Source organism: Parasteatoda tepidariorum, chromosome 4 (genome assembly GCF_982258835.1).
Source record: "Parasteatoda tepidariorum strain Cologne lab strain chromosome 4, Ptep-v5.0, whole genome shotgun sequence".
In the NCBI taxonomy this organism is placed as follows: domain Eukaryota; kingdom Metazoa; phylum Arthropoda; class Arachnida; order Araneae; family Theridiidae; genus Parasteatoda; species Parasteatoda tepidariorum.
This window is the reverse complement of record NC_141758.1, coordinates 7,708,572-7,733,874: the sequence shown is the minus strand read 5'-3', so window position 1 is coordinate 7,733,874 and position 25,303 is coordinate 7,708,572. Positions and strand designations below refer to the sequence as shown.

The following is a 25,303-nucleotide window of genomic DNA, read 5'->3' as shown; positions in this document are numbered from 1 at the left end:
CTACCTTCAGAATATTAGGGAATAATTGCTTCCAAAAAAGTATGAATTCCCTCTTACTTGAGAAATAAGAAAGTAAGTAAAATAAGTATTTCTAGAAACTTATTATATTTTTAAATTTATTACATATTTTTTAAACTGTCATGTTATATTATATTACTTAACATTGCATTGCATTATATTACATTATATTGTAAGAATACTCGAATCAAGGAAGGAAACAGCCTGTTAAAAAAGAACACCTCTTTAACAATTTACGACGATTCGATTTTAACAACCATTTAAATTTAGGCCATTGTTCCCGAGTTTAAAGCACTTACGCCCTAACTGCCAACTGGTACCGTCGCTAGGAAATAATTTACTTAGTGATAGTAAATAAATAAATTAAAGTAAGATGATTTTTTTTTTAATTTAGTTACTTTGCCAAATCTTAAAAAGCGTGGCTACAAAATTAATAGGTTAACAATTTGGGAGATTTAAGCTTTCTTTTATATATATATATATATATATATATATATATATATATATAAAAGATTTTTTCGAATAAATGCAAAAGTTATCATAAGTAAAAAAGAAGACATGTTTTTTTGAATTTATTATATATATTTATGTTTTTTTTTCTTCTTCAGAATTGCTATTCATCCCAAAAAAGAAGAAAAAATTGTTGTTAGAACTTTTCATTTCTCACTTGTTTTCGTGGAAAGTCATTTCTCTGTTACTACCACTTCTTGTTAACATTTATATTTACTGTGCATGCGTTTTAACTTCTAAGAAGTATTTATAGTTCTTGCCAGTTTATTTCTCCCCAAAAAAAATATTTCTACTAATATAATATAATTCTTTTTTTTTAATTTTTTTTTTCGTGACGTGTAGTAGTTTGTCCAAGTAAATTGTTTTTAAATGGTAATAACATTAAAACTAGTTTCTTGTTGTTCGAGGAAAAAAACAGAATATCCTTAATAACTATTGTACTAATAATTAGATTTTTGACGTACTAGGACTCAATCTGTATGATTCCAGGGGGTGATCTCAAATATGCGTTATAACTACTAATAAATATGCGTTATAATTAGAGTGCGGGTAATATTTTAAATTACGGAATTAGACACAAAATCGTACTTTCTCTGAATACCTGTTTCTGCTCTCTACCTCAGTGTTGTCACGGTCGATTATAAAAGTAAAAAATGGTGACTCATAAAATCCAAAATTTAATTAAAATTAGATTTGCAGATTCAGATTTTTTTCTTTCCAATATACTTCACATTATCGATCGACAAAACATCACAGAAGAATCAGTTACTGAGATAGACTCTACTTCCAACGTTCTGAAGATGTTAACAACAATTGAAACGACAACTTTCTCCCGACATTAAATAACAGGCATAAAACTAAAGAGATTAAAATTAGGAAAACTATATTCGGCAGGTTTGTTTGAAGGGTGGTGCATCAACCTTTGAAACTTCTGTCACCACAGAAACTTCCCTTTCTCTCCCTACTTTTTTTCCCATTTTAGAATAATAATAATAATAATTAAGGCCCGGATTTTGATGACATTTGCATTTTTTTGCATTTTTTGCATTTTTGGAAGTTTTTTGTCTTTTAAAGCATTTTTTTAGATTTATAGGGCATTTTTCTTTAAATTTTGGGGCGTATTTTGCATTTTAATGCATTTTTTAAAGTTTTTTGTTAATTTTTTCCAATTTTTATTATTTTTTTTAATCAATTTTCATTATTACACTGGCTTCCAAACAATGAAGAAAATCTATAGAATATTAACAGGTGAAGTAAAATCTTTTCAAATTGAAGAAGAATTGTCAGCAAGTGAGACCGTCTTTTTCAAGTACGCACCTATAACATCAGTAGACGTTGAAAGAAGCTTCTGCAGGAATGAAAATTTACTTTCAGACAAGAGACGCTCGTTTACATTTCAAATTATCAACAAAAAAAAAAAAAATAATAATAATAATAATCCAATGTAATTCTGATATTTAGTAATATTATGAGATGGAAGTTGTTATATCCATTAAAGTTTCGATACAAAATAAAAATATTTTGGTGTCAATATATTTTCCTTTTTTTGTTATTTTAGGATATAAAACAAATTTTTCAAACTTTAATGAGCGTAGAACAAGTATTGCATTGTTTATATTTTTTAAATGACTCATAATAATTTTAAAGAGCAAAAAATTTTCTTAATTCAATATTTTTACTTTATTTAAGGCATTTTTTGCGCAATTTTTGGATTTTTAAGGGCATTTTTTGCCTTCTTTAAGGGCATTTTTTGCACTTTTTAGGGGCATTAGTTGAGATTTTTTAGGTCATCAAAATCCGGGCTCTAATAATAATAAATATTCGTCTTTTTAGTCCATTGGAAAAACATAGTTTTAAAATTCTTCACTCAAAACTAATTTGTAGAAAAACAGGGTTCATACATGCTTTAGAAAAAAAATTTAATTGGGGAGAGTGTATTATTTAAGACCATCTATAACTTTCCCTTTATTAGTTCTTACTTTAAAATTTTGATATTTATGGAAACTGGAAAATAATTCAAACGAGTACCTGGCCAATGAGGCCAATTCAGTAATTAAGGATTATTTCTTAACTCAAAGGATTTTATTAAAATAAAATTAGTAGGTAGATGTTAATGACAAAAATGAAAGACAAATACATACATAAGATTAGTTCAAGTTAAATTACAAGCAAAAGCACATTTTTTTTAGTGAAATTTTTATTTTAAACGAATTGGTGGATTAATAAGTGCTAGGAGGCTCCGCCCCCTGCTCGCTAACGCTCGCCATCCCCCGAGAATTGCTACGCAATCCTATGTGGTTCACGCCGTGAACCATGGCTCGCTGCGCTCGCTCGCCAATGAACACAATGTTCTAGCACAAAGACATAATATATTATCATCAAAGACATAGTATTTTACCATCAAAGACATAGTATTGTACTTATGTAGAAGAATTCTACCAATGATCTTATTGGCTTTTAAAAAAGTATATTAGCTATTTAGATTGTACATGGTGAAAAAATCAAAACATTAGCTAAATAAGAAACATATTAGCAAAATAAATTATCAAATATTGCTTCACTAATATTCTGCATTTTAAAGCGTGAAAATTCAATGCATAAATAAACGCGAAATATAAAAAAATTCAATGCATTCAATACAAACACTTAAACGTTTTTTAGACGTTTAGGTAGCTCCCAGTAGAAAAATATCAATTCAACAGCGGCCTTTTAAAGCATTCTCACTTCAATTAATTAATTCCTAATTGAGTTTAAATTAAATATTGTCCTGTTTTTAGTGCATGAATCTGAATTGAACAATCTGATAATGCTCACTCTGGTTATTGTTATCTGGTTGCTCCCTACGTGCTCTTGCGCGCCGAATCCAATCAATTAAAAATGAAAACTGTTGCCAGCACGAGAAAAGAAATATCATCGGTTTTATTGATACATACATACGTACGTACGTATTAGCGTTTTATATAATATAGATAAGAAATAAATAAGAAATAAAATAAAAATAGAAGCAGGTTAAAATCTCACAATATTTCTATCACCGGGGAGCAGAGTTTTTCTTAACATTTGCCATGCTGGCGAATTTTCCAGAAAAGCTATTACAGTTGTTAGAAATTAAAATTTTAGAAAAGTGGTAGGCAAGATTTCTTTAAAGTTTGAGTAAATTAACCACTATAGCCTCAATTTTAAAAAAAGAATTCATGACGAGCGATTAAAGTACTGATTACATATATACTGTATCCTTTATGTTTGTGGTAATCATGCAAGGATAATTTCTTCGAAAATCAGAACGGAAACGAAAAGGTTTTGCTACCACTTTTTAAACTTTTGCGTGGAGCACAGAAAGTTCAAAAAAGTATTTTTACTTGACCTGTTGGCAATGTATTATGCAAGTGAATAATATGATGCAGTCGTAGTCATAGTAATGCTACGAACGACCCCTATGCCATCCGTCTTGAATTTGAGTTTGTTGTAACATTGAGAGATCAGTTGTCCGTGTTGTTGTTGGATAAGTAGTTCGATTTATATGATATAGTCAGGGCTAAAGAGCAGACAAAGAAGGACTGGTCATTCCTTACTCAAAGCTGAAGATGTAAAAAAAAAAAAATATGTACGATAAAAAAAAATACGATTCTCCACCTCATGACGTCACGCCGTACACAGATTTCGAAAATCAAAACTAGAGGATATGAAAACTTTACTGTTCATACTTTCTGTGAGAAACGAGTTAAATGTTCGACACTTTCCTGATAATAGCTGTCAAATTTTAAACTGCTGACAAATTATTTCTGTGCAAAAATATAGCGTTCATACATTTCTTAGTATTCTTAATAATATTAAAAAATAATAGTTTAAAATTAGAAAAATATCTCAATGGTTGTCGTCATCGTTTCATTATCATTTTATAATTTTAATTTTTAACTTTTACTGTTAAATAAAAGAAAGCATATAAGGACACTTTTATAGTGACATATTGTCCGATAACAATATGTAACTATAAAAATGTCCTTATAATTCATTAATTAGGTAGCCTAATTTCAATATATATTTATAATAGCAATTTTATTTTATATTTTATCACTGGAAACAAAAATCTTAAATGATAATTACTAAAAAAATAATCTTTGGTCATATAATAATAAAAAAAATATTACTCTTGCTCAGAAATATTTAAAGTTAGGCGTTAAAATAAAAACATAAAGATATTTTGAATAATGACATTAAAAAATATATTATGAAATCGAAAGAACTTTCAAGCATTAATAACTTTTACTTTTGAAGTTCTGGATTTAATTATCTTTAACCTCGTACATTTTGGTTCTTCTTTTCTGTTTTAAGTTACGAGACGTTATCAATTTCAATGGTGAAATTAAAAGTTCTTAAACATCTAAAGGAGAAACAAAATGCTTTTTTATTCACAGAAATTTTTCTAGTACATTTATAACTAATTTGATGTCACCTTTATATTTTCAGAGAGTAAAATATGGAAAATTACGTTTTCTCATTTTTTGTTTTATAATAATTCTTGCCGGTCGCTATCTGATATTTGACTACTACTGTCAAATTTTTGCAATCAGGTGAGAAGAAAATCACCTCAAAATAAATAAAATATAGAAAACAATGAAGGTAATGAAATAAGTTTTATAAAAAATACTAGTTACATACGAAACAAATTATTTTTTCAGTGAGAAGTTGATGTTACAGTGATTTCACTGACTGATATTGGAAGCTTAGATTGAACTAAGTCTTTGACATAATTTTTTGTCCTGTAATATATTTATTCGAAATTATTAATTATAGTGATGACTAGAAACTTATTAAAATACAATTTATTTTCCTAATTTCACTACAACTTTCTAAATTTTCAAAAGATCGATCGAATCTTGATAACGAAAACAATATGTTCTTACTAAAATATTTCTTTTCAAAAAATATAATTTTTTGACAAACAAAAATAAATTAAATGCAGTAACATGATTTTCTATTTATCTATTTTCTCGTAAGAATCCGCTCTCTGATTTATGATATCCATGCAGGGTCCAAGAAGTCTCTCAAAAGCGCCAACTTCCAAAAAGGCTAACTCTGAATCTTCTAAAGCTCTTGCGGTGCCCGCTCTTGGCTTGTTCCGAACTAATGCCAACTCTGGAGAAGAAGAAAAAAATTCAATTAATATTATTGTCTTCTAAATATATTTTTATACTTTAACATATTAGACAAAAAGTCCCGAATCTACCCCACAAAATACAAATGGATGGATGGATGGTTTTCATTTTATGACCGTCGTTGAACAGCCGACCCATTTTTAAAAAAAAAAAATTTTGGTTTACGACTACGATTTTTTTGGTTTGGTTATGTTCAACTCCGTAACCTTATAGTTTTGAAGCCAATCCAGAAAACAAGGGAATTCCTGAATCAAGTATCGAAGGAAATTCTATTTGATGACCCTCATTTGCATTACATGAAGCGGGAAACCACGAAAACATCCCACGTTTAGACTGACAGTAAGGGAAAATGTCCGTCTAAACCATGATCCGTCTTCCACTAGGGATATTTTACGTCAGCACTGAGATCTGTGCGAGCCGGGTGCAGAATTGAATCCCAGCTATGATTGGAATTGAACCCGGGTCACTTCGTTAGAGGGTGAACTCTCTATCCCCAGAGCCACCAAGGCTCTGGTTGGATGGTTGATCGTGTAAAGCGAAGCAGAGATGGCGCTAAGAGTTAAGAGTTGTCGTTAGATTTCCGTGTTGCCACTTTTTTACGCGTAAGCTTAAAAAAAACTCCATCAGTTATTGTTACACTCATAGTAATTACAATATAATGCGTTCTTTCAATTTAAATTTCACTGAAACAAACACAAATGGATTCGGAAGACTCCGCAAGATTTATATGATGCTACCAAAAAAATAATAATAATAATACACGGTGCTATTTTAAACGAATATGGCTGAATAACACTCAAAACCTTAACGCTTTTTTAATGCCGTGCCGTGATATTGATTTCGTTAAATTTGTTTAAGGCTCACGACTTGATAGAATTTATAAATTGCAGAAAACTTTTATGAATGGTAAAATGGCGCCTTAATTTAAACCCAAATCACAAGAATAGAACTTCTTAGAGTATTAAACCTGCTCACACATCACCTCGTAAGCATAACATAAGCGGAGGTATACACCGGAAGTTTCTTCCGGTTTTAGGAAGCTTGTTATTGTTAACGTTCAGTCAACCACCCTACGGATGGTGTTTTCTACACTAGGGAACGCTGCAAGCTCGGGACTGCCTAAATTTCCGGGTTACTGTTTCAGTTGTATTTTAAAGCCATTTGGCATCATTGTGTTTTGAGATTCTTGCAAACAATGCATTTGATTACTTATGTTTACAATGCTAACAATACTTGTGTTTACAATACTAAAATTGTTAACACTAACGTAAGATGGTGCACAGCTTGCAATAAAAACAAACAGTAATAAGCAAATGGAAAGAGGCCAAATCAAGACTGCCAAAAAAAGCGAGTTATTCAAAATCTAGCAACCATGTCACCTTTTTTAAGGGGTCACAGTACCTTTGCAACAATTTTTTAAAATAAAGGTATAATCATTCATTTTGAGGATGCTTTACATGCTCATTTAAGTTATAATCAATAATTTATCTTCAAAAAATGATTAAACTGTTTAATTTTTTGTAAATTTTAAAAAAAGTTGAAAAAATTCTAAATTTTTAAATTCCTAAGGCTTTTTTATTTTAACATATTTTCGAAAAAAGTTTTTTTCATAGTGCTTGCAATATTTATCTTAACAATTTTGTGCATTCATTTGTTGATATATCAATTAGAATATTTTTTATAGATTATTTTGTAAAAAAGTAGAAAAAAAAGAGTAAAAATTCCTGATAGGTATATATAACATGCCGTAAAAATTGTAATACCTCATAAAATGCTTATTCCATGCACAGTTTAAATAAGTGTATTATACTCAAGATAAAAAAGTTTACTTCAAAGCTTTATCTTAAATAGAAAAAAATCCTTAGGGATTTAATTAAGATTAAGACACAAAATTATCATCTATGCGAAAAAGCACTTTAAAGTCAGACTGCTGGGCAAGTTTCTGTATTAGAACAATTTAAAATCATTCATAACTTTTTTAAAAATGTAGATAGAGAGATGAATTTTTTTCTGTACATTTGAAATACTTTGAAGTTTTATTATAAGTAATAAAAAAAAATTTGGTATTTTTGTCATTTTTTAGGTACTGTGACCCCTTAATAATAAATAACAAAATAACTAAAACACATTTTCACTCCAAACTCCCCAGAATTACATAATAACATTAATATCTTATGAAAGACGGCAGATTTGAGCTCAGAAATTATCTAATTTATTTCTTTTATTGAAAACAAAATTATCCGTTTGAAAACATCGCCTATCAGAATAACATGTAGTAAGCAGCTGCAAACTTTTTAACCGGAACTAGAGTAGGTCCCGAGCTCGAGATTGTTATTGTTTGCATTTCTATTGAAAACACCATCCATAGTGTCTCTATTTAGAAATTTTACTGCTTTTTTTTAAAGTTTTTTTTCATTGATTTATTTTTGTTTTTGATATTGATGTTTTGTTCAACTCAACTTTTAGACATGCAAAACCAGCAAAAGAGAATTTACTACATTACCTCCGAAGTAATCTCCAGGTTTCAGTAGCGCCAATTGCGCCTCACCGCCTTTGACTTCTTTATTTATGGTAATGGCTCCTTTTTCAACGAAATACATGCCATCTCCTCTATCCCCTTCCTTAAATAACACTTCACCTTTCCTCAGGTAAACTGAAGTCAATGCATCACATACTTGCATTTTTTCATAATCTATAAGCGGTTGCAATTCTGGCACTTTATCGAGAAGCTCCATATACCTCTTTCGCTTTTCGTAAGCAGTTTTGACGACAAGTTTCGTAAAAGTAGCTCTACTGACCGCCCACAACATGCCATCTGTTACAGCTTTTATGGTAGCCGCTCTCGGCTGGTTATGAAGCAACGCCAACTCGCCAAAACTCCCGCTGTCTTTGTACTTCATGACCACTTCCTGCCGACCCTCTTCTTCAATGATGGCATCGAACTCGCCTTTATCAATGACATAGAAAAAATCGGCATCGTCATTCTGTTTAATGATAATTTGTCCACTCTTCACCTCAGACGGTATCATGGCATCAATAATGGCGTCCAGGTTCTCTTTGGTCAGGTGTTTAAAAAGAAACACGTCTTCGATGAGATTTTTGATCCTTTCCTTCTGCTCTTTAGATTTAGGATAGATTTTGACTTCGGAGTCGCATTCTTCTGGGTTTACAACTTCGCCGATGACGGCCGTGCGTCGCCTACCTCTTCTGCCGAGCATTTTGCTGATACCTTGGTCCGATCTCTCACGCTTGAGTCGAGAGAAATACGATGCTGCGTAATCGATGATGTCATCAGGCTGTTCCTCCAAAACGCTTGTGGTAAAATGAAGCAGCATATTTTCCAACTCTTCGGGAACATGAATTTCGTTCTTATCATCTGCCATATCTAAACAATTTCAGTGGGATCCTGGGAAAGATAGTCTTAGTTCGGTTTACAAAATATTTGGCGGAAGCATCGATTGCCTCTTTTCATGCTTAAGTGGAGTTGAGTTGTTGAGGCTTCTATTGAAAACTGAATTTCAGTTATGAGCACTCTGAAAGAAATAAGAATAATAAAACAGCACAGCTGTTGCAAGAATACCTTACTTGTATTCTAATCAATAAATAATGAAACATTTTATAAAAAAAACATTAAAAGAAAGAAATCAATTGATTCACATTTAAGATGAGCTAGTAATTGGGTATAATATGAAAAAAGCACAACTACTTCCACTTACTAGGAATAACATTTACCTTTTAGTTTAATTAATAAACTGAGTTTTAAATATGCTTACTAAATTCATAAACTTCGGTAAAACAACAATATAAATTATTTCCAAAGGAACTAGACTAATACAATTCCAACCTGGCGAGTAGCGACTTATAACAACCCTTATGAAAATTTAAGGTATATTTAAGGTTGATTTGAGGTATTTTTGAGGTATTAAGGTTGTTTTGAGGTATATTTGAGGTGTATTTAAGGTTGCAGAGAAAACAGCAATAAAAATTATACCTCGTAAAGGTTGTAATTAAGGTGTACGAGGTTGATTTATATATACTTCAGCTTGTTTTGAGGTTGTTTAAAATTCACTTCAAATCAACCAGACTGATAAGGTGATTTTTAAGGTACACCAGGTTTATTTTCTTTCACTTGTAACAAAAGAGGTATTTTTGAGGTATAAAATTTTTTACCTTATTTCAACTAACGATAAAAAGGTATTTATTGAGGTATATGAAGTCATTTTATTTATACCTAAGCTTATTTTGAGGTTGTTTTAAATTCACTTCAAATCATCCAGACTGATAAGATGATTTTTAAGGTAGACGAGGTTGTTTTTCTTACACTTGTAACAAAAGAGGTATTTATGAGGTATAAAAAAATCAACCTTATTTTAACTAACGAGAGTGAGGTATTTACGAGGTATGAAAAATATACCTTTTTTCTACTAACGATATTGAGGTATTTATGAGGTATAAAAAAATATACCTTATTTCAACTAAAGAGAGTGAGGTATTTATTGAGGTGTTGAAGTCATTTTATTTATACCTAAGCTTGTTTTAAGGTTGCTTAAAGTACACTTCATATTAACTAGCTCACTTCCCAGAGTTCCATGCGAGCCGGCAAATGGCGTGTGTGTTGACAATCGAAAGTCTATTCGAAATTCGGTAAGTGTGCTTGACATTTATTAATTTAGTTTTATCACTTTTAATCAAATATGCTTCAATTTTGAAACTTAAATTTTATTATTTTTGTTTTAACGACGCGTCCTGATCTTAAATAATTTAAGTTGGAGGATATTCTTTGAGGCTATCGTTGTAGGCTTAGCAATAAGAGAGAATAACCGAAATATTTCTCGTCACTGTTTAGGGTAACATTACTGGTGAATCGTTACAGCAGGTTATGCACAGTATATTTTATTGTTTGTAGTTCAGTCAAATAGAACTATTCTTTTTATTTTGCTTAAATGTATATGTTTTAACGTTGCAGTATGCACGCTGATTAATTGAGAAAAATATTCACAATTTCTCTAAATCATTGAAAATTGAAAGATTTTTAAAATAGCAATTTTGCTTTGAAATTCTACTATAGCTGTATGCTTATCGTTTGGATATTTGTTGCAAAGTCTATATTATTGTTTATATATATACAAAGTTTATATATATATATATATATATATATATATATATATATATATATATATATATATATATATATATATATATATATATATATATATATATATATATATATATATATATATATATATATATACACTGGTTATCATAAATTAAGGAAAATTCACAAAAATCGCGATAACTCAAGAAATTACACATGGAATTTTATGAAACTTACCCACAATATACAACACATAGTAAGGTATTAAACAACATAAAAAGAAATTATCAGACATTAATAGTAGTATAGAAATTAGCACATGTATAAAATAAACAAATTGGAAGTATCGGTTTGCAATAGAAAAAGTACCTTTAATATGGAATATGATTGCCTCTAGAAGCAATACAGCACAAACAGCGATGTGTGATGCTTTCAATTATGCGGTCTATCAGTTCAATAGGAAGTGAGAGCCATTGCTCTTGTAAAGCAGTTGCAAGCGTGGCAAGGGTCTGAGGGGCGGATTGATGGCAGATACACGCCTCCCTAGAGCATCCCAAACGTGCTCGATAGGATTCAAGTCCGGGGATCGAGCTGGCCACTCCATGCGAGTAATTGTTTCCTGTTGAAGATAATCATCAACAATGCGAGCTCTGTGTGGTCTTGCATTATCGTCCTGTAACAGGAAGCAATCACCAATTGCCCCGGCATATGGGCGCACATAAGCATCAAGGATGTTGTCTCGATAAACCTGAGCATTCACGGTTCCCCTTGGAAAGACATGGAGGTATGTGCGCCCTCCTAAGGATATGCCTCCCCAAACACAGACACTGCCTCTTCCGTATGCATCTCTTTCACGGATGTTTGATGGATGATAACGGGTCCCAGGTTCTCTCCATATCAAATAACGTCTACTGTCACTTTCTAGACTAAACCTGGACTCATCCGTAAAGAGAACAGGCCTCCATTGATCTGACGTCCAGTGGACATGTTGTCGGGCCCACTGCAAACGGTCTCTCCTATGGCGTGATGTGAGCGGCACGCAAATGGCTGGTCGTCTCGCATACAGACCACCTTCGTGGAGCCTTCTGCGCACAGTTGACGTTGACACCAACCTTCCGGTGGCTGCAGCAAGAGAGGATCTAAGATGTGTCGGAGTAGCGGTTCTATTCCTGCGTGCACTTAATGTCAAATATCGGTCATCGGCACTGGTCGTAACAGTTGGCCGTCCTTGACTGAACCTCCTAGATGCCGAATCTGTGGTTTGAAATTGCCTCCAAAGTCTATGAACCACAGATGGACTCACATTTAGCCATCTGGCCACTTCTGATTGACTCTGCCCTGCCTCTAATCTCCCGATGGCTCTCCATCGTAGTTCTTCAGGCAAATGATGCCTAGAGGTCATTATTACGAATTGGCTATCTCAGATTTTCAATGTCGCAATCACAGTAAAATTTGTGTGCTTTCTCTCAAACTTGGACTTTTATGCTCCAGGCAGATGACGTAAGCCGAGTGCAGCGCCACTAATTTGCATATTGCAATTTTACTCAGCTACTCTTAGTGGACAACTTATGCAAATTTTGCACGGTTTGGCTTACTTTTGAAAGAGTTATCGCTATTTTTGTGATTTTTCCTTAATTTATGATAACCAGTGTATATATATATATATATATATATATATATATATATATATATATATATATATATATATATATATATGTGGGAGATAGTGCAGCATAGGAGTAAATGATGACGATAATTTAATAAACATAACAATTTAATAGGAATAAAAGGTTAGAACGATATAACAGTGACATGGTGAGAGCTGCCTTCTCGCAGTGATCTCCGGAATGCATGTGACTAAAAATTAGAGTGTTCTATGGTATAAAGTTAAGAGTTAATTATAAATTCGGGAGTTTCCCTTCGGGACTTCCCCTTCTGGTCTGGCTGGCGCCTCTCAATGTCAAGAGGATGATGCAACTTCCTTTAATATTACAAGATGGTGAATGACGTAATGTTCGCAGTTGTTACACTATGGTATTGAAACCTACATATATATATATATATATATATATATATATATATATATATATATATATATATATATATATATATATATTTAGAGAGCTTAACCCCAGTTCCCTGATATTACTGAGATTGCCTAGGCTGTAAATAGCACATGCGCGGCGGCGCAGAAGAAGAGACAAGCAAGCTACTGCTCAGCCTTCCCCTAGGATATAGTTCTGAATTTATACCTAAAAGAAAAACTAATCTCTCCTAATAAACTACAGATTTTGTGTAATTGTTGATAACAATAGTTTGCTAGATATTTGATAATTGAAAACTAGTAACTGTACTAGCTCACTTCTTCATGTTTGATCAGAAAACTGCTATTTTCATTACATGTTATTTTCTCGCATTTTACCCACGTTAATTATTTACTAAGCAGATTGTTATTACTTATTAGAATATTGGGCAGAATTAAATTAAATTCGATTTCAAGTTTATATGACAATTTGTTTCAAGTTTATTAGCTTTTTCATGCAGCTGTTTATGGTTCACTACTTCAAAAATGTGCGAATTTCGGAAATCTTAAATATTTCAGAAATAAGTCAGTATAGTATGCAATTTTAATCCTGAATTGAATAAAATCAATTGCAAATAAAAACATTTATTGTTGAAAGTAATATGCATTATTTTGAGTTTCATCCTATGGGATGTGTATTTATATTTAAACAAGTGTTTGTAACAACTAACTACTACTTTTATTCTGCTCGGTATTATAAGTTATATAGGAGATATTATACTCAACTTATTTTAAAAGCATTATTTCAAATCATTCTCTCTTAGACATTTTCCTCACATAAAATTACTCACAACTTTAAAATAAATGCTCCTTATCAGAATGTAATTTGTTCTATTCAATTGAGTGTAAAAAAAGAATAAAAATTGGTACATAACTTTAAAATTTTAATTTATTAAACGATTGTAGATTCTAGATTACATTGATTAAAAATTATTAAAATAACTATTTTTTAAGAAACTCTGATGTGATTGACAATAACATAAGTCCTTTTCAGAATCAGCGTCAAAAATTTAAAAAAAAAGCTGCTAGTTTCATGAAGTCTGACAAAAAGCTGAAAAATATAGACTAGGTTTATTGAGTTTAAAGATTTTTAAAAAAGAAAGGGAAGGAAATCTAATTATTAAACTTACAAGTACCATAATGTTACAGATGTATAGAAAAATAAAAAGTGTTAAAATTGCATAATAAGATTGGAATTATACAGTGTGTTTATAAAGTCCCGGACCCATTTTGATGTTTAATAACTCATAAAATAATAAAGATAGATTAAAATTAATAACATTAATGGTTAGATAGACTCAAAAAGTTTCATGACCCTTGTTAATGAACTTCCACGTGTGCCCCCTTCGTCGCACGGAGAATATCAAGTAGATAGTCAATTTCACACCAGGTAGCGGCAAGCATGTCGGCATCCACCGAGGCTATTGCGGTTGTAATTCTGGCCTCTAGGTCATTAATGTTCGACACGATCCTCCCGTAAACATTGTCCTTTATAAATCCCCATAGAAAAATGTTCAGCGGCGTTATATCAGGTGATCTAGGTGGCCAAGGAATTGGACCTCCTCGCCCAATCCATCTTCTTGGAAAATGGTAATTCAAAAAACTACAAACGATGATACCCACATATACCTTCGTATTCGATGATACCTTCATATTTCCACAATTAGAAGAGCTTCAGCCACATGTCTTTTTGCAACAAGATGGTGCACCACCTCATTGGGGTATCATCGTTCGTAGTTCTTTGAATGACCATTTTACAGGAAGATGGATTGGGCGAGGAGGTCCAATTCCTTGGCCACCCAGATCACCTGATATAACGCCGCTGGACTTTTTTCTTTGGGGATTTATAAAGGACAATGTTTACAGGAGGATCGTGTCGAACATTGATGGCCTAAAAGCCAGAATTACAACCGCAATAGCCTCTGTGGATGCCGACATGCTTGTCGCTACCTGGCGTGAAATTGACTATCGACTTGATATTCTCCGTGCGACGAAGGGGGCACACGTGGAAGTTCATTGACAAGGTTCATGAAAGTTTTTGAGTCTATCTAACCATTTATGTTATTAATTTTAATCTATCTTTATTATTTTATGAGTTATTAAACATCAAAATGGGTCCGAGACTTTATAAACGCCCTGTATATCTGAATTTCTGTAAATGTTGTTAATGGTAATACTGTCTTCAGTGTATTTTATTTTGTGTCTGTGATACATGTCATGCTTTTTAGCTACGAGGATTGAATAGAAATGGCAGAAGATATTTATCTGAAAAGGAAAATTAATTTCATCCAGTTAATTTAAATCATAAAAAAAATACTTTCTAATATTTTAAGACCTGCCACTATTATTGTAAATATGACTTTCTTACTAATTTATATTTTTTTTCCTTTTAGGTTTCAATAATTACAAGTTTCAACATGTAGACGGAAACAGTATTTAAAATAATTTTGTTGGTTTGTAAAAAAAGTGAAATTTTAGTTTTAAATAAAAGTACTTCGAATTTGAGCTGACTAATTATTTAAATTTGTAGTTTTATAGCTTTAAAAATTCAAGCACCTTAGACAACTATCTTCTAAAAATACGAGTATGAGTTCCCATAAATAATTTTTACTAACTGTGGATTTTGGATAAGTGTTATTTTAAGATGATTTAAATCAATCTATTAAAATTATAGAAGAATTATGCATTTGAAATCTTCTTTTATAGCTTAACAAAAGAAGCAATTACTGCCGAAGGTTTAATATTAAAAATTTCAGGTTGATAAATGATCTCTACTAGTGAAAAAAATGTAATGTACATTATTCTTCATATAATATATATAATATCTTTATATATATATTATATTTTTTATATAGTGAGTCTAAAAATTAATAAACTAGGTGGTCCGTATAACACCTCACCTTCGTAAGTGCAAAAAAAAAAAAAAAAAATTTGGTTGATAAATTAACGCTTCTAAAAATACAGAAATATATACTTGAGGTTACGAAATAATAACTTAAGGTAGAACATGGAGCACATGGCGCTAATTAAAAATAACCTTTCCAATTGTTGAAAATACACTTCAGGTTGATTTATAACAACCAGAAGTGTAAAATGGCCCACCTTTGGCTGAAAATATATACCTCTACAAGCATAAAATAATATGCCTGAAGTTGAAGAATAATTGCCTGAGGTAAAACAAAATACACCTGAGGTTGATTTATAACAACCAGAAGTGTAAAACGACACACCACAGGTTGATAAATATATACCTCTACAAGCATAAAATTATATACCTGAGGTTGAAAAACAATTACCTGATGTCGAACAAAATACACCTGAGGTAGATTTATAATAAGCTGAAGTGTAAAATGACACACCATAGGTTGAAAAATATATACCTCTACAAGCATAAAATTATATACCTGAGGTTGAAAAACAATTACCTGATGTCGAACTAAATACACCTGAGGTTGATTTATAATAACCTGAAGTGTAAAATGACACACCTTAGGTTGTTGAATAAATACTTCCACAAGTGTAAAAAAATATACTTCAGGCTGAAACATATATACCTCTGGAGGTATATTTAAGGTATATTTGAGGTTGATTTTGAGGTATTCATTTGCACCCTTTTCAACCTCAACGACGTATTTAAATAACAACCTCCTTTATACCTTTAAAATATACCTCGTTTATACCTCATTTATACCTCGATTTTTTCGTAAGGGAAGACACTTCGTTTGATGCTTTTACTTGTTGCTAGAAATCAGGTTCGCAGAAAATGCTGTTTACTAGTTAAATTTAGTAGGAATAACACGATCTGTGACGTAGGCTATAGTATACCCAATTGTTCACTACCACAAGAACCAAATAAATCAGTAATCCCTTAATCTCGTCAAATGCCGGATAGAAATAAAATAGAGAGAAAGAGAATCATGCTTTAAAATAAAAAACATAGTTTCAATACTTAAAAAAAATAAAAGAAAAAGAAGAATGAAAAGAAAGAAAAAAAATGAATAAAAAAGTAATTATATATAAAGAGTTTACTGAACTCTTTAAAATACTTTAAAATATATTTGTTTTTTGAATTTAAAAAATAAACAATAATAAAGTAGATACGGATATAGTAAACATGATTTTACGCTTCATTTAAAAGCTAATTTAATTTCACGCTAATTTAAAAGACACGTATATAATTTCTATCAGCGTCAAGTTCTTAACGTTTTCTTTTATAATGACTAGAGGGCTCCGCTTCTCGCTCACTAGTCCCCGAACTTTCTGACGCAGTTATTTCAGAGCGGTACGTAGATACTTTATTTACGTCGCACTAGAGCTGCACATTGGGCTATTGACCTGCACGGGAAGTCGAGCACTTTATGGTAGAACAGTTTAACGAGGACCGATACCACGCACTCTCCGACCCTAAGTAGGCTGAACAAAGTAGTCAATCACCCGCTTACTGACTGCAGCCAGTGATGCGTGACTTCGGTGGTCTACTGGGAACCATGTATTTTACATTGCGGGATGTTATCTCCCAGCTAGCTTTTCTTGCTAATTTTATTTGATTCCTCTATGTTTGCGTCTTGATAGATTTTTACATTTTATAATTAAATTAAAGGCGACGCCCTCTGCTATTTGTTACTCTCCAATTTTCAGAGCTTCAAGTTTTAATTACTCCAAATAAATTAGAAATTTAAAGAAAGTTTATTTTCTTTAAATCTAACCGTTGATCGTAATTTAATTTGTGTTTTTTTAATTAAAATAAGGGAAAATGAATTTTCGTAAATGTACGGAATGGCAAAGCAAAATTTGCTGAATAGTGAAAAAAAAACTTTTTTTTTTGTCATAGTGACCTCCCATTTTGACACCCCTCTTTATTATTGATTCTTGGGGGTCGTTACGCAAATAAATAAATAAATAAAATTAAGAAAATAAAAATGATAACAACCCTTGATTAAGTGTGTTTCAAACAATATTTAAACTAAAAATTTTATTTCATAACCGTCATTGAACAGCCAACCCAATTTTGTGTTTACGTCTACCAATGTTTAATTCCGTAGCCTTGTAATTTTGAACATGATTCAGAAGACAAGGGAACTCCTGGATCAAGTATTGGAAGAAATTTGCCGTCGTGGAGGACTTTTTGATGGAACTAACTTGCATTTACGTTACACAGAGAGGAAATCCCCCTACATCTCTGATACATAAGGAGTGGTAGAAAGAAGGAGATTAGTTTATTATGCGATACGTTATGCGATTCATTTCAGTTTATTATGCAATGTATTTCAGTTTATTCTGCGATACTTTAAGGTTATATGTTTTTTTTTTTAGTGTTGCTTTCAAAGAAACAGATACGTGTATACGTATGCAGGGATGCCAATTTTCGATGCTTTTCTGTAAAATTTCTTCTAGTGGTAGTTAATTTATCTCTTTCTTCATTTTGTAAATGTGATTTAAAGCTATTTTCCCCACCACAGCAAGAAAATTATTCAAGGCTCAATATTTCATTCTACTTTGTTCCAGCTTTCTAGCATTGAGGCTTTTAAAATATTGCCGAAATTACCACAAACTACGAAAGCTTTAAATTTTAATTATATTTTATTTTATGAGATATTTTGAAAAAAGTGTTGAAGCTTGCAGTCCTGTGTATATAAACTTGTACAATCAGGGAATATATATATATATATATATATATATATATATATATATATATATATATATATATATATATATATATATATATATATATATATATATATATATATATATATATATATATATATATATATATATATATATATATATATATATATATATATATATATATATATAGTATATATAACCCACCTCTAACATACATTAAAACTACACCACTGCTTGCAACAAAAAAATTGTTCACCCTGGAAAAATTAGAACTAAATTTTCTCAAGACTAAATTGAAAAGTTTAGAAAACTTCGATTTCAGCTTCATAAAATCAAATTTGAAGTTTTTACACAATAAAATTAAAAAAATAATAAATAAATGAATAAAAATGAATAAATAAAATAATAACAATGATAATTTGAATCTAAATGTTGTCCCAGATAAGGAATTAGATTATAAATTATCACAGTGCCGGGACTGCCACGAGTGACTAAAATTGGAAAAAGTGGTAGAAACTCAATTCATTTTTCTTCACTTATAATCTCTTGTCTATCAATTGTATCAATCACTATCACTTACATTTTACATTATTCATATACGTAAAACAAAATCATCCGTTGTAATTATATCCGCTTAGTGTAACGAAATTCATACGCAATTGGAAAAAAAAAACAAATTTAAAAAGTGGTAGTAGTATTAATATAAATTTTATTTTATTATTATGTTTGTAGCGACCAGAATGCTTTTTTTTTTTAAGTAAATTTATATCGATCCGAAGAAAGTATGAAATTTTTAATGTATTTTATCAGTTATTTTAGTTTATTTTTATCAGTTTATTTAGTTATTTTAATGTATAATTTGTAGTATGTTCTGCTTCTTCATAACAAAATTGATACCAGTTATTAAATTTTTCCAGGTGCCTGCGAACACTGTGTAATTTTTATTATCTTATCATGTTTAATATTATCATCTTATTGTTAATTTATTTACGTAATCTTCTCCCCCCCCCTTCCCTTATTCTCATTGAATATCTATGAAAGAGCAGATAAGCCCGCGGGCTAGATACTCCACACCCTAAATTTAAATCGGTTTATATTGCATTCACTATCAATTGTAAATTGAAAAAATATACTATAAAATTTGCTAGTTTATTAGTTTTAACAAAATTTCGAATTTTATGTATTCATGTATTTTCAGTTGACCGTGGCAACTCTGCAGTACATGAAACTATTAAAATCGCCTAGTCTACCATTTTTAAAATTAAAATTCTTTTATTACATTTTAAAAACTACTTAATCCTCTGAGTCATACAAGATCTTTAACTCTTAATAAAAAAATTTGCTAACCATTAACTTTGGGTTAGCAAGTGCTATGAACAACGCATAATGATGAATCGAATACACGTAAAAAAAAATGACGGGAGAAGTTTTAATCATTAACGTCTGAATTTCAAAAGTTTTAAAGGTAGAAAAAATCGACGTACTTTGAGCAAAAGTAAGAGCTAGCAAATATTACCAATAATGTAAATGGTTTTGCTATCCTTTTTCAAAATATTTAAGTTATTCGTCTGTTATAAGGCTCAGATAATTCTTCTCGCCAAGATTATACATATAGTTTAAAATTATCGCATTGCTTCAAATGTAAAGCACTTAAACTATGGCTCTTTTATTTTCCTTGAACTTCGAAAAAAATCCATATAAAAACTTTTCATACTTGTTATTGCTCTTACATCCCCAAATATAACATTATAACGCCATTATATCCTCTCATAGCAAAAATAGAACTTTTAAATTGAACTACCCTAGTCTAATAGTAGCTAGTTCGGGATATAAGCATATTTACTTTACATATGGCTATCCTGTGTGTGGGATAGCCAAAAGATTTCTGGATAGGTGTCTTTTCAACAGTAAGCAAAATTCATTTACCAAAACACAATTCGATGCTGACCGAATAAAGGTTATACGTGGCATTTTTTAAGAAAGAAAAAAGAGATTTAACAGGGAAAGTTCTTCATTAACTGTACTTTTATAGTAGTTTAGTTCCATAATGAAATTTAACAGTATGTTGGATGTAGTTTCTTTGTAGAATTAAAGTACAATTTTTGGCAGTGTGAGATATATCTGAATTTTGTTAGAAAGGAGGGATATTTATCCTAGAAAAATAAATAACATAGTTTTGGAAATATTGACTTATTATGTAAATTTCATTAAAATGAACATGGCCACATTCCAAAATTATAAAGTAATGAAAAGAAAGTCTCTCAAGAGAATCATTGAGAATTTCTGTAAGGATATGAATTCAGCGGTTGGGACTGAAAGGTCCCCCAGTCTGATCACCAATAATTCGAAATTAAAAGTAAGAAAATTGTTCCCAACTGACAGTTAGGAGCATGGGAAGAGATCCACGATTGGCGATTTATCGAAAGATAACATAGTCAAAAATAAAGCCAATCCCCCATAATCAATATTAAATTTGAAAATAATTTGGCGGCGAAAGTCAATAGTCAAAAAGATTGTGAGAATTAGTATAACCATGTAACTGAGACATTTTTGTGATAAGAAATAAAGAATTGTAAATAGATTTTGTTTTCAATTGAGTCGCGACAGTGAATGAATGAGTTTTACATTTGTATTGAACTCGAAAGTTAGCCGTGGCATTGATTATTAAGAAAAGAATAAAATATTTTTATTAACTTTTCATAAAATATAATAAAAATGAAATAGAAAATTAATTTAATTAAAATTCGATCATGAATGATTAAAAAAATAAATATAAGACATTGAAGAAATATTAAAAGCTAGGAAATATGTAATGCTTATTGTGGTATCCTATACATTTATATATTTTGATAAGTCTTTTCATTTCGAATATCTCAGGGGATAATGAATCCAAGTGACAGTCTCTGAGTGTTTTTAGAGTAAAAGAACGATTCAAGTTCATCTAGCAAAGTGAATAACATTAGAATACCAGTCTTTTGACAGCAAATTAGACTCCACGATAGCGAATGTCCCAACTGGAATAAAACGATTTAGAAATAAAGGCAACTGGCATACTACTTAATCTCCGCTGTCTATGTATAAACTTAGCTAATTTTCTCAAATCTACTAAAGTGCCGCTGAGGTCATTTATCCACCTTATGATACCAGAAAAAATCTTATTGTCACAAGAATAATTTTAAAAATAATTAAATAAATAAAAATTTGAAACTTACTATAAAGTGGTTGGAAATTCAGGAAAATGTTCTGTTTTTGACGTTAATGTAAAGATTTATCGAAACATTATAGCATTAATTCATGGGGGGAAAAAAGAGGTGTTTTTCGTATAAGACAATTTCAATTCGGATAGAAAACTTTCAAAGAATAATTTATCGATATTGAAAATTTTTACTTTATCTTATTGTAACTTATCATTATCATTGTTCATGATATGATTCTTAATCAAAAGATATGAGTATCACGATGATTTCACTTTCAAATCAGAAACTTTTTTAACCAGTTAATTGTGTTTGATGGGTAAAAAACTCAGTTGCGGTGCGTATGACGTGTATACTCACCGTGTAAAATAAAAGAAAATTATGATTTGTAAAAAAAATCCAAATTTCAATAAAATGCAATAAAAATGTTATTTGGTGGTATGTTTTCATTCTATTACCGGTAAAATTGTTAAGTATTTTATATTGCTGAGGGATGCTGGTGTCGCGAACCTAAATATCATCTGGAATAACTTTTGTTTTAATGATCAGATTTTTACGTATCTTGATGCCTAATGATCGGATCTTCACGTTTTAGAACTCAATCTTAATTTTAAATATCTGAAATTTTTAAAACTCAATTTCCCATTAACCACTCAATCGATTTTTTACAAATTTTGTATTTTGCCATGTAAAATTACATTCTTCAAAATTCATTCTTCATACCTTACAATTCAAAATATCTTCGACCCTTATTAAATAAAATAATAAAAAATATTTTTATTAGTTATTTTTTGCATGGATTTATCTTTGGAAGAAGAAATTTTATAATTGTGTATAAAAATTTTCCAATGCGGTTCAAAATTTCTTAAGATATAGCGAAAAGTAAAATTAACATTAAGAGGTCTAAACTTTGGAGTGCTCTCCTGACCAAACTATGGGGACCCTATTTCCCAGATTGCGGCTATATTTTGGAGGTTAGAAGTCCAAATCCGTCGAAAAAAAGGTATGTTTATTCAGAGAAAGTACGCCTTTGTATCTGATTTCTTGACTTAAAATATCGTTTGCTCAAATTAATCAGCATATTTGAGGTCTCCCCCTCAAACCATTAAAATTGAGTCCTAGAGCGTGAAGATCTGATCGTTTAAATCAAAAGTCACTCAGAATGGTCCGTTTTTTTTTAATTAACTCGAATAAAGAAAATAAACCCTTTTACATCAGATTATTGATCATAAAATTAATAGGGTAGCCGCAACCTAATAGGGTCCCAATAGTTAAGTCAAACAGCGATCAAAAAAGAGTCTCTTCATGTTAATTTCACTTTTTTTGCCTAGTTTTTTGTTAATAATGATGGAAAATATTTATTAAGTTAAGATATGCGCTTTTTTCTGAAATTCTTACTCTCTCTCTCTCTTTACACGACTCATTTTGTAATTTAAAATTACAGAAGTTAAAAATGCTGTAAATTTATATGGATGGTGTTTTCAATATAAATGTAAACAATAACAATCTCGAGCTCATACCTGCTCTAGTTCTGGTTAAAAAGTCTGCAACTGCTTACTACATGTTATTCTGCAAGGCGATATTTTCAAACACATAATTTTGTTTTCATCAAAATAAGTAAATTTGATGATATCTAAGCTCAAATCTGCCGTATTTCATAAGATATTAATGTTATTAAGTAATTCTGGTGAGTTTAAAGGGAAAATTTGTTTTAGTTATTTACAGATATATTGTTAAAAAAGGTGGCATGGTTGCTAGATTTTGAATAACTCGCTGTTTGGTAGTCCTGATTTGGCCTCTTTCCATTTGTTTATTACTGTTTGTTCTTGTTGCAAGCTGCGCACCATCTTACGTTAGTGTTAACACTTTTAGCATTGTAAACACAAGTAATAAGTAATCAAATACGTCGTTTGCAAGAATCTCAAAACACAATGATGCCAAATGGCTTTAAAATACAACGGGAACAGTAACCGGGAAATTTAGGCGGTATCGAGCTTGCAGCGTTCACTATAGTGTAGAAAACACCATCCATACAGTTTACAGCTCTAAATGTTCCGCCCGAGCATTATTAAATAAACTAAAAAATTATTATCAGCGTAAAAAATGTTTTTTAATTTGCTTAAGAGGTTTCATGGCGAAATACACAAAAAAAGAAATTAACATTATATGGGCGCCAAATTTTCCCCATCTATCTTGATTAAACTACTATTATATTTTCCCTTTTCGTATTTAATTGTTAAAAATATTTTTTAAAATCTCCAAGGCGCTTTCTTTTAGAATTATGTTTAATGTAGTTTTTTCAGTTCCCTAACTTAAATGATTTTTATCTATTTAAAAATCAAGACTGAAACTAACGTACTTCCTTCTCCTATGTCTCTCCACACGCTAATGGTGAAAGCATGCGAAGTGTGTCATAGGTAGAGAGTTCTGCCCTACGCCAACTGTAGCCCATTTCGATCGCCAATATCTTTTATTATATTTTTTATTATGATTATTTTTTAAAATTACATAAAAAGAACATTTATAAACCAGTAGGAGAATATCATGTAATGTCAACAGAATTATGTATTAAACCTTATCTAGTCCCACAGTGGACTGATCATTAAGACACGGTTCCCAACAGATCACCGAGGTCAAGCATCACTGGCTACGGTCAGAGTGCGGGTGGGTGACCACTTGGATCAGCCTGCGTAGGGACCGAGGGAGTGCGGTATTGGTCCTCGTTAAACTGTTCTACCGTAAAGTGCTCGACTTCGCGTGCAGGTCGTCGGGCTACCGAAGCGGGGGTGCCATCCCCTCTGCAGAAGATCAAAATTGTGATGGCATGTCTTCGGATCATCCTCAGGGATGCTTCCGAGACCGTCGCCAATAGCCCATTGTGCAGCTCTAGTGCGACGTAAATGAACAACAACAACAATAAACCTTATCTATTAATCGAGCTTATTTCTAACATGTAATCAGTTAAAACCTTTTCACATAGAAGGTAATTATATTGATTTAATTATCAAAGAAAATGTGTTCATGCAATAAATTGTTTGTGATTGTTCTCAGCAACTTATTTACATGGCTGGGAAGCATCCCAAGAGTAAGGTTGCTCATGATGAAAAGAGTGATAATAATTTATATATTAATATATGTTGGAAAACTACACCTTCTGAGAAGGAGAAAAATTTCCTTTAGTTTTTTTATAAGATTTGTTGCCATCTTATTCATGTATTTGTTTAATAAATAAATTTTTTTAATGTTACTTTATTTAAGCTTTTCTTGTCTTTTACAAAATAGGTGGGTTTTTTTTTTTTACAACTATCAATGTTTTACTCCGTAGCCTTGTAATTTTGAACCAAACACAAAAGAAAAACAGCTCCTTTATTAAGCATGCATTGGGACAAACTAGCCTTAGTGGAGGACTTTTTCCCGTATTTTTGTTACATGGAGAGGAAAACCGCAAAAACCTCTCACAGTTAACCTGAGCGCAAGGAAATTCTAACTTTTGATCCATCTACCAGTGAGGATATTTTACGTCAGCACTGTGGTCGATGCTAGCTAAGCTGTTATTGACACTAGGAATGTTTAAAAAATTGTGGTAATAGGAAAATAATAAATACTTACACAGGTAATAAAT

The 25,303-nt window shown here is 31.1% G+C and overlaps 1 protein-coding gene across 1 annotated transcript; it reads right to left on the bottom strand.

The window, feature by feature from the left end:
* Positions 1–5,336: 5,336 nt before the first annotated feature.
* Positions 5,337–21,842, bottom strand: LOC107447963 (cAMP-dependent protein kinase type II regulatory subunit). The gene is made up of 3 exons (XM_016063020.5): positions 21,700–21,842; positions 8,188–9,217; positions 5,337–5,664 (listed from the first exon to the last, which is right to left on the bottom strand). The coding sequence occupies exons 2-3, from the start codon at positions 9,065–9,067 to the stop codon at positions 5,504–5,506; spliced, it is 1,041 nt and encodes a 346-aa protein (XP_015918506.2). The 5' UTR covers positions 9,068–9,217; positions 21,700–21,842; the 3' UTR covers positions 5,337–5,503.
* Between the last annotated feature and the right edge of the window lie 3,461 nt (positions 21,843–25,303).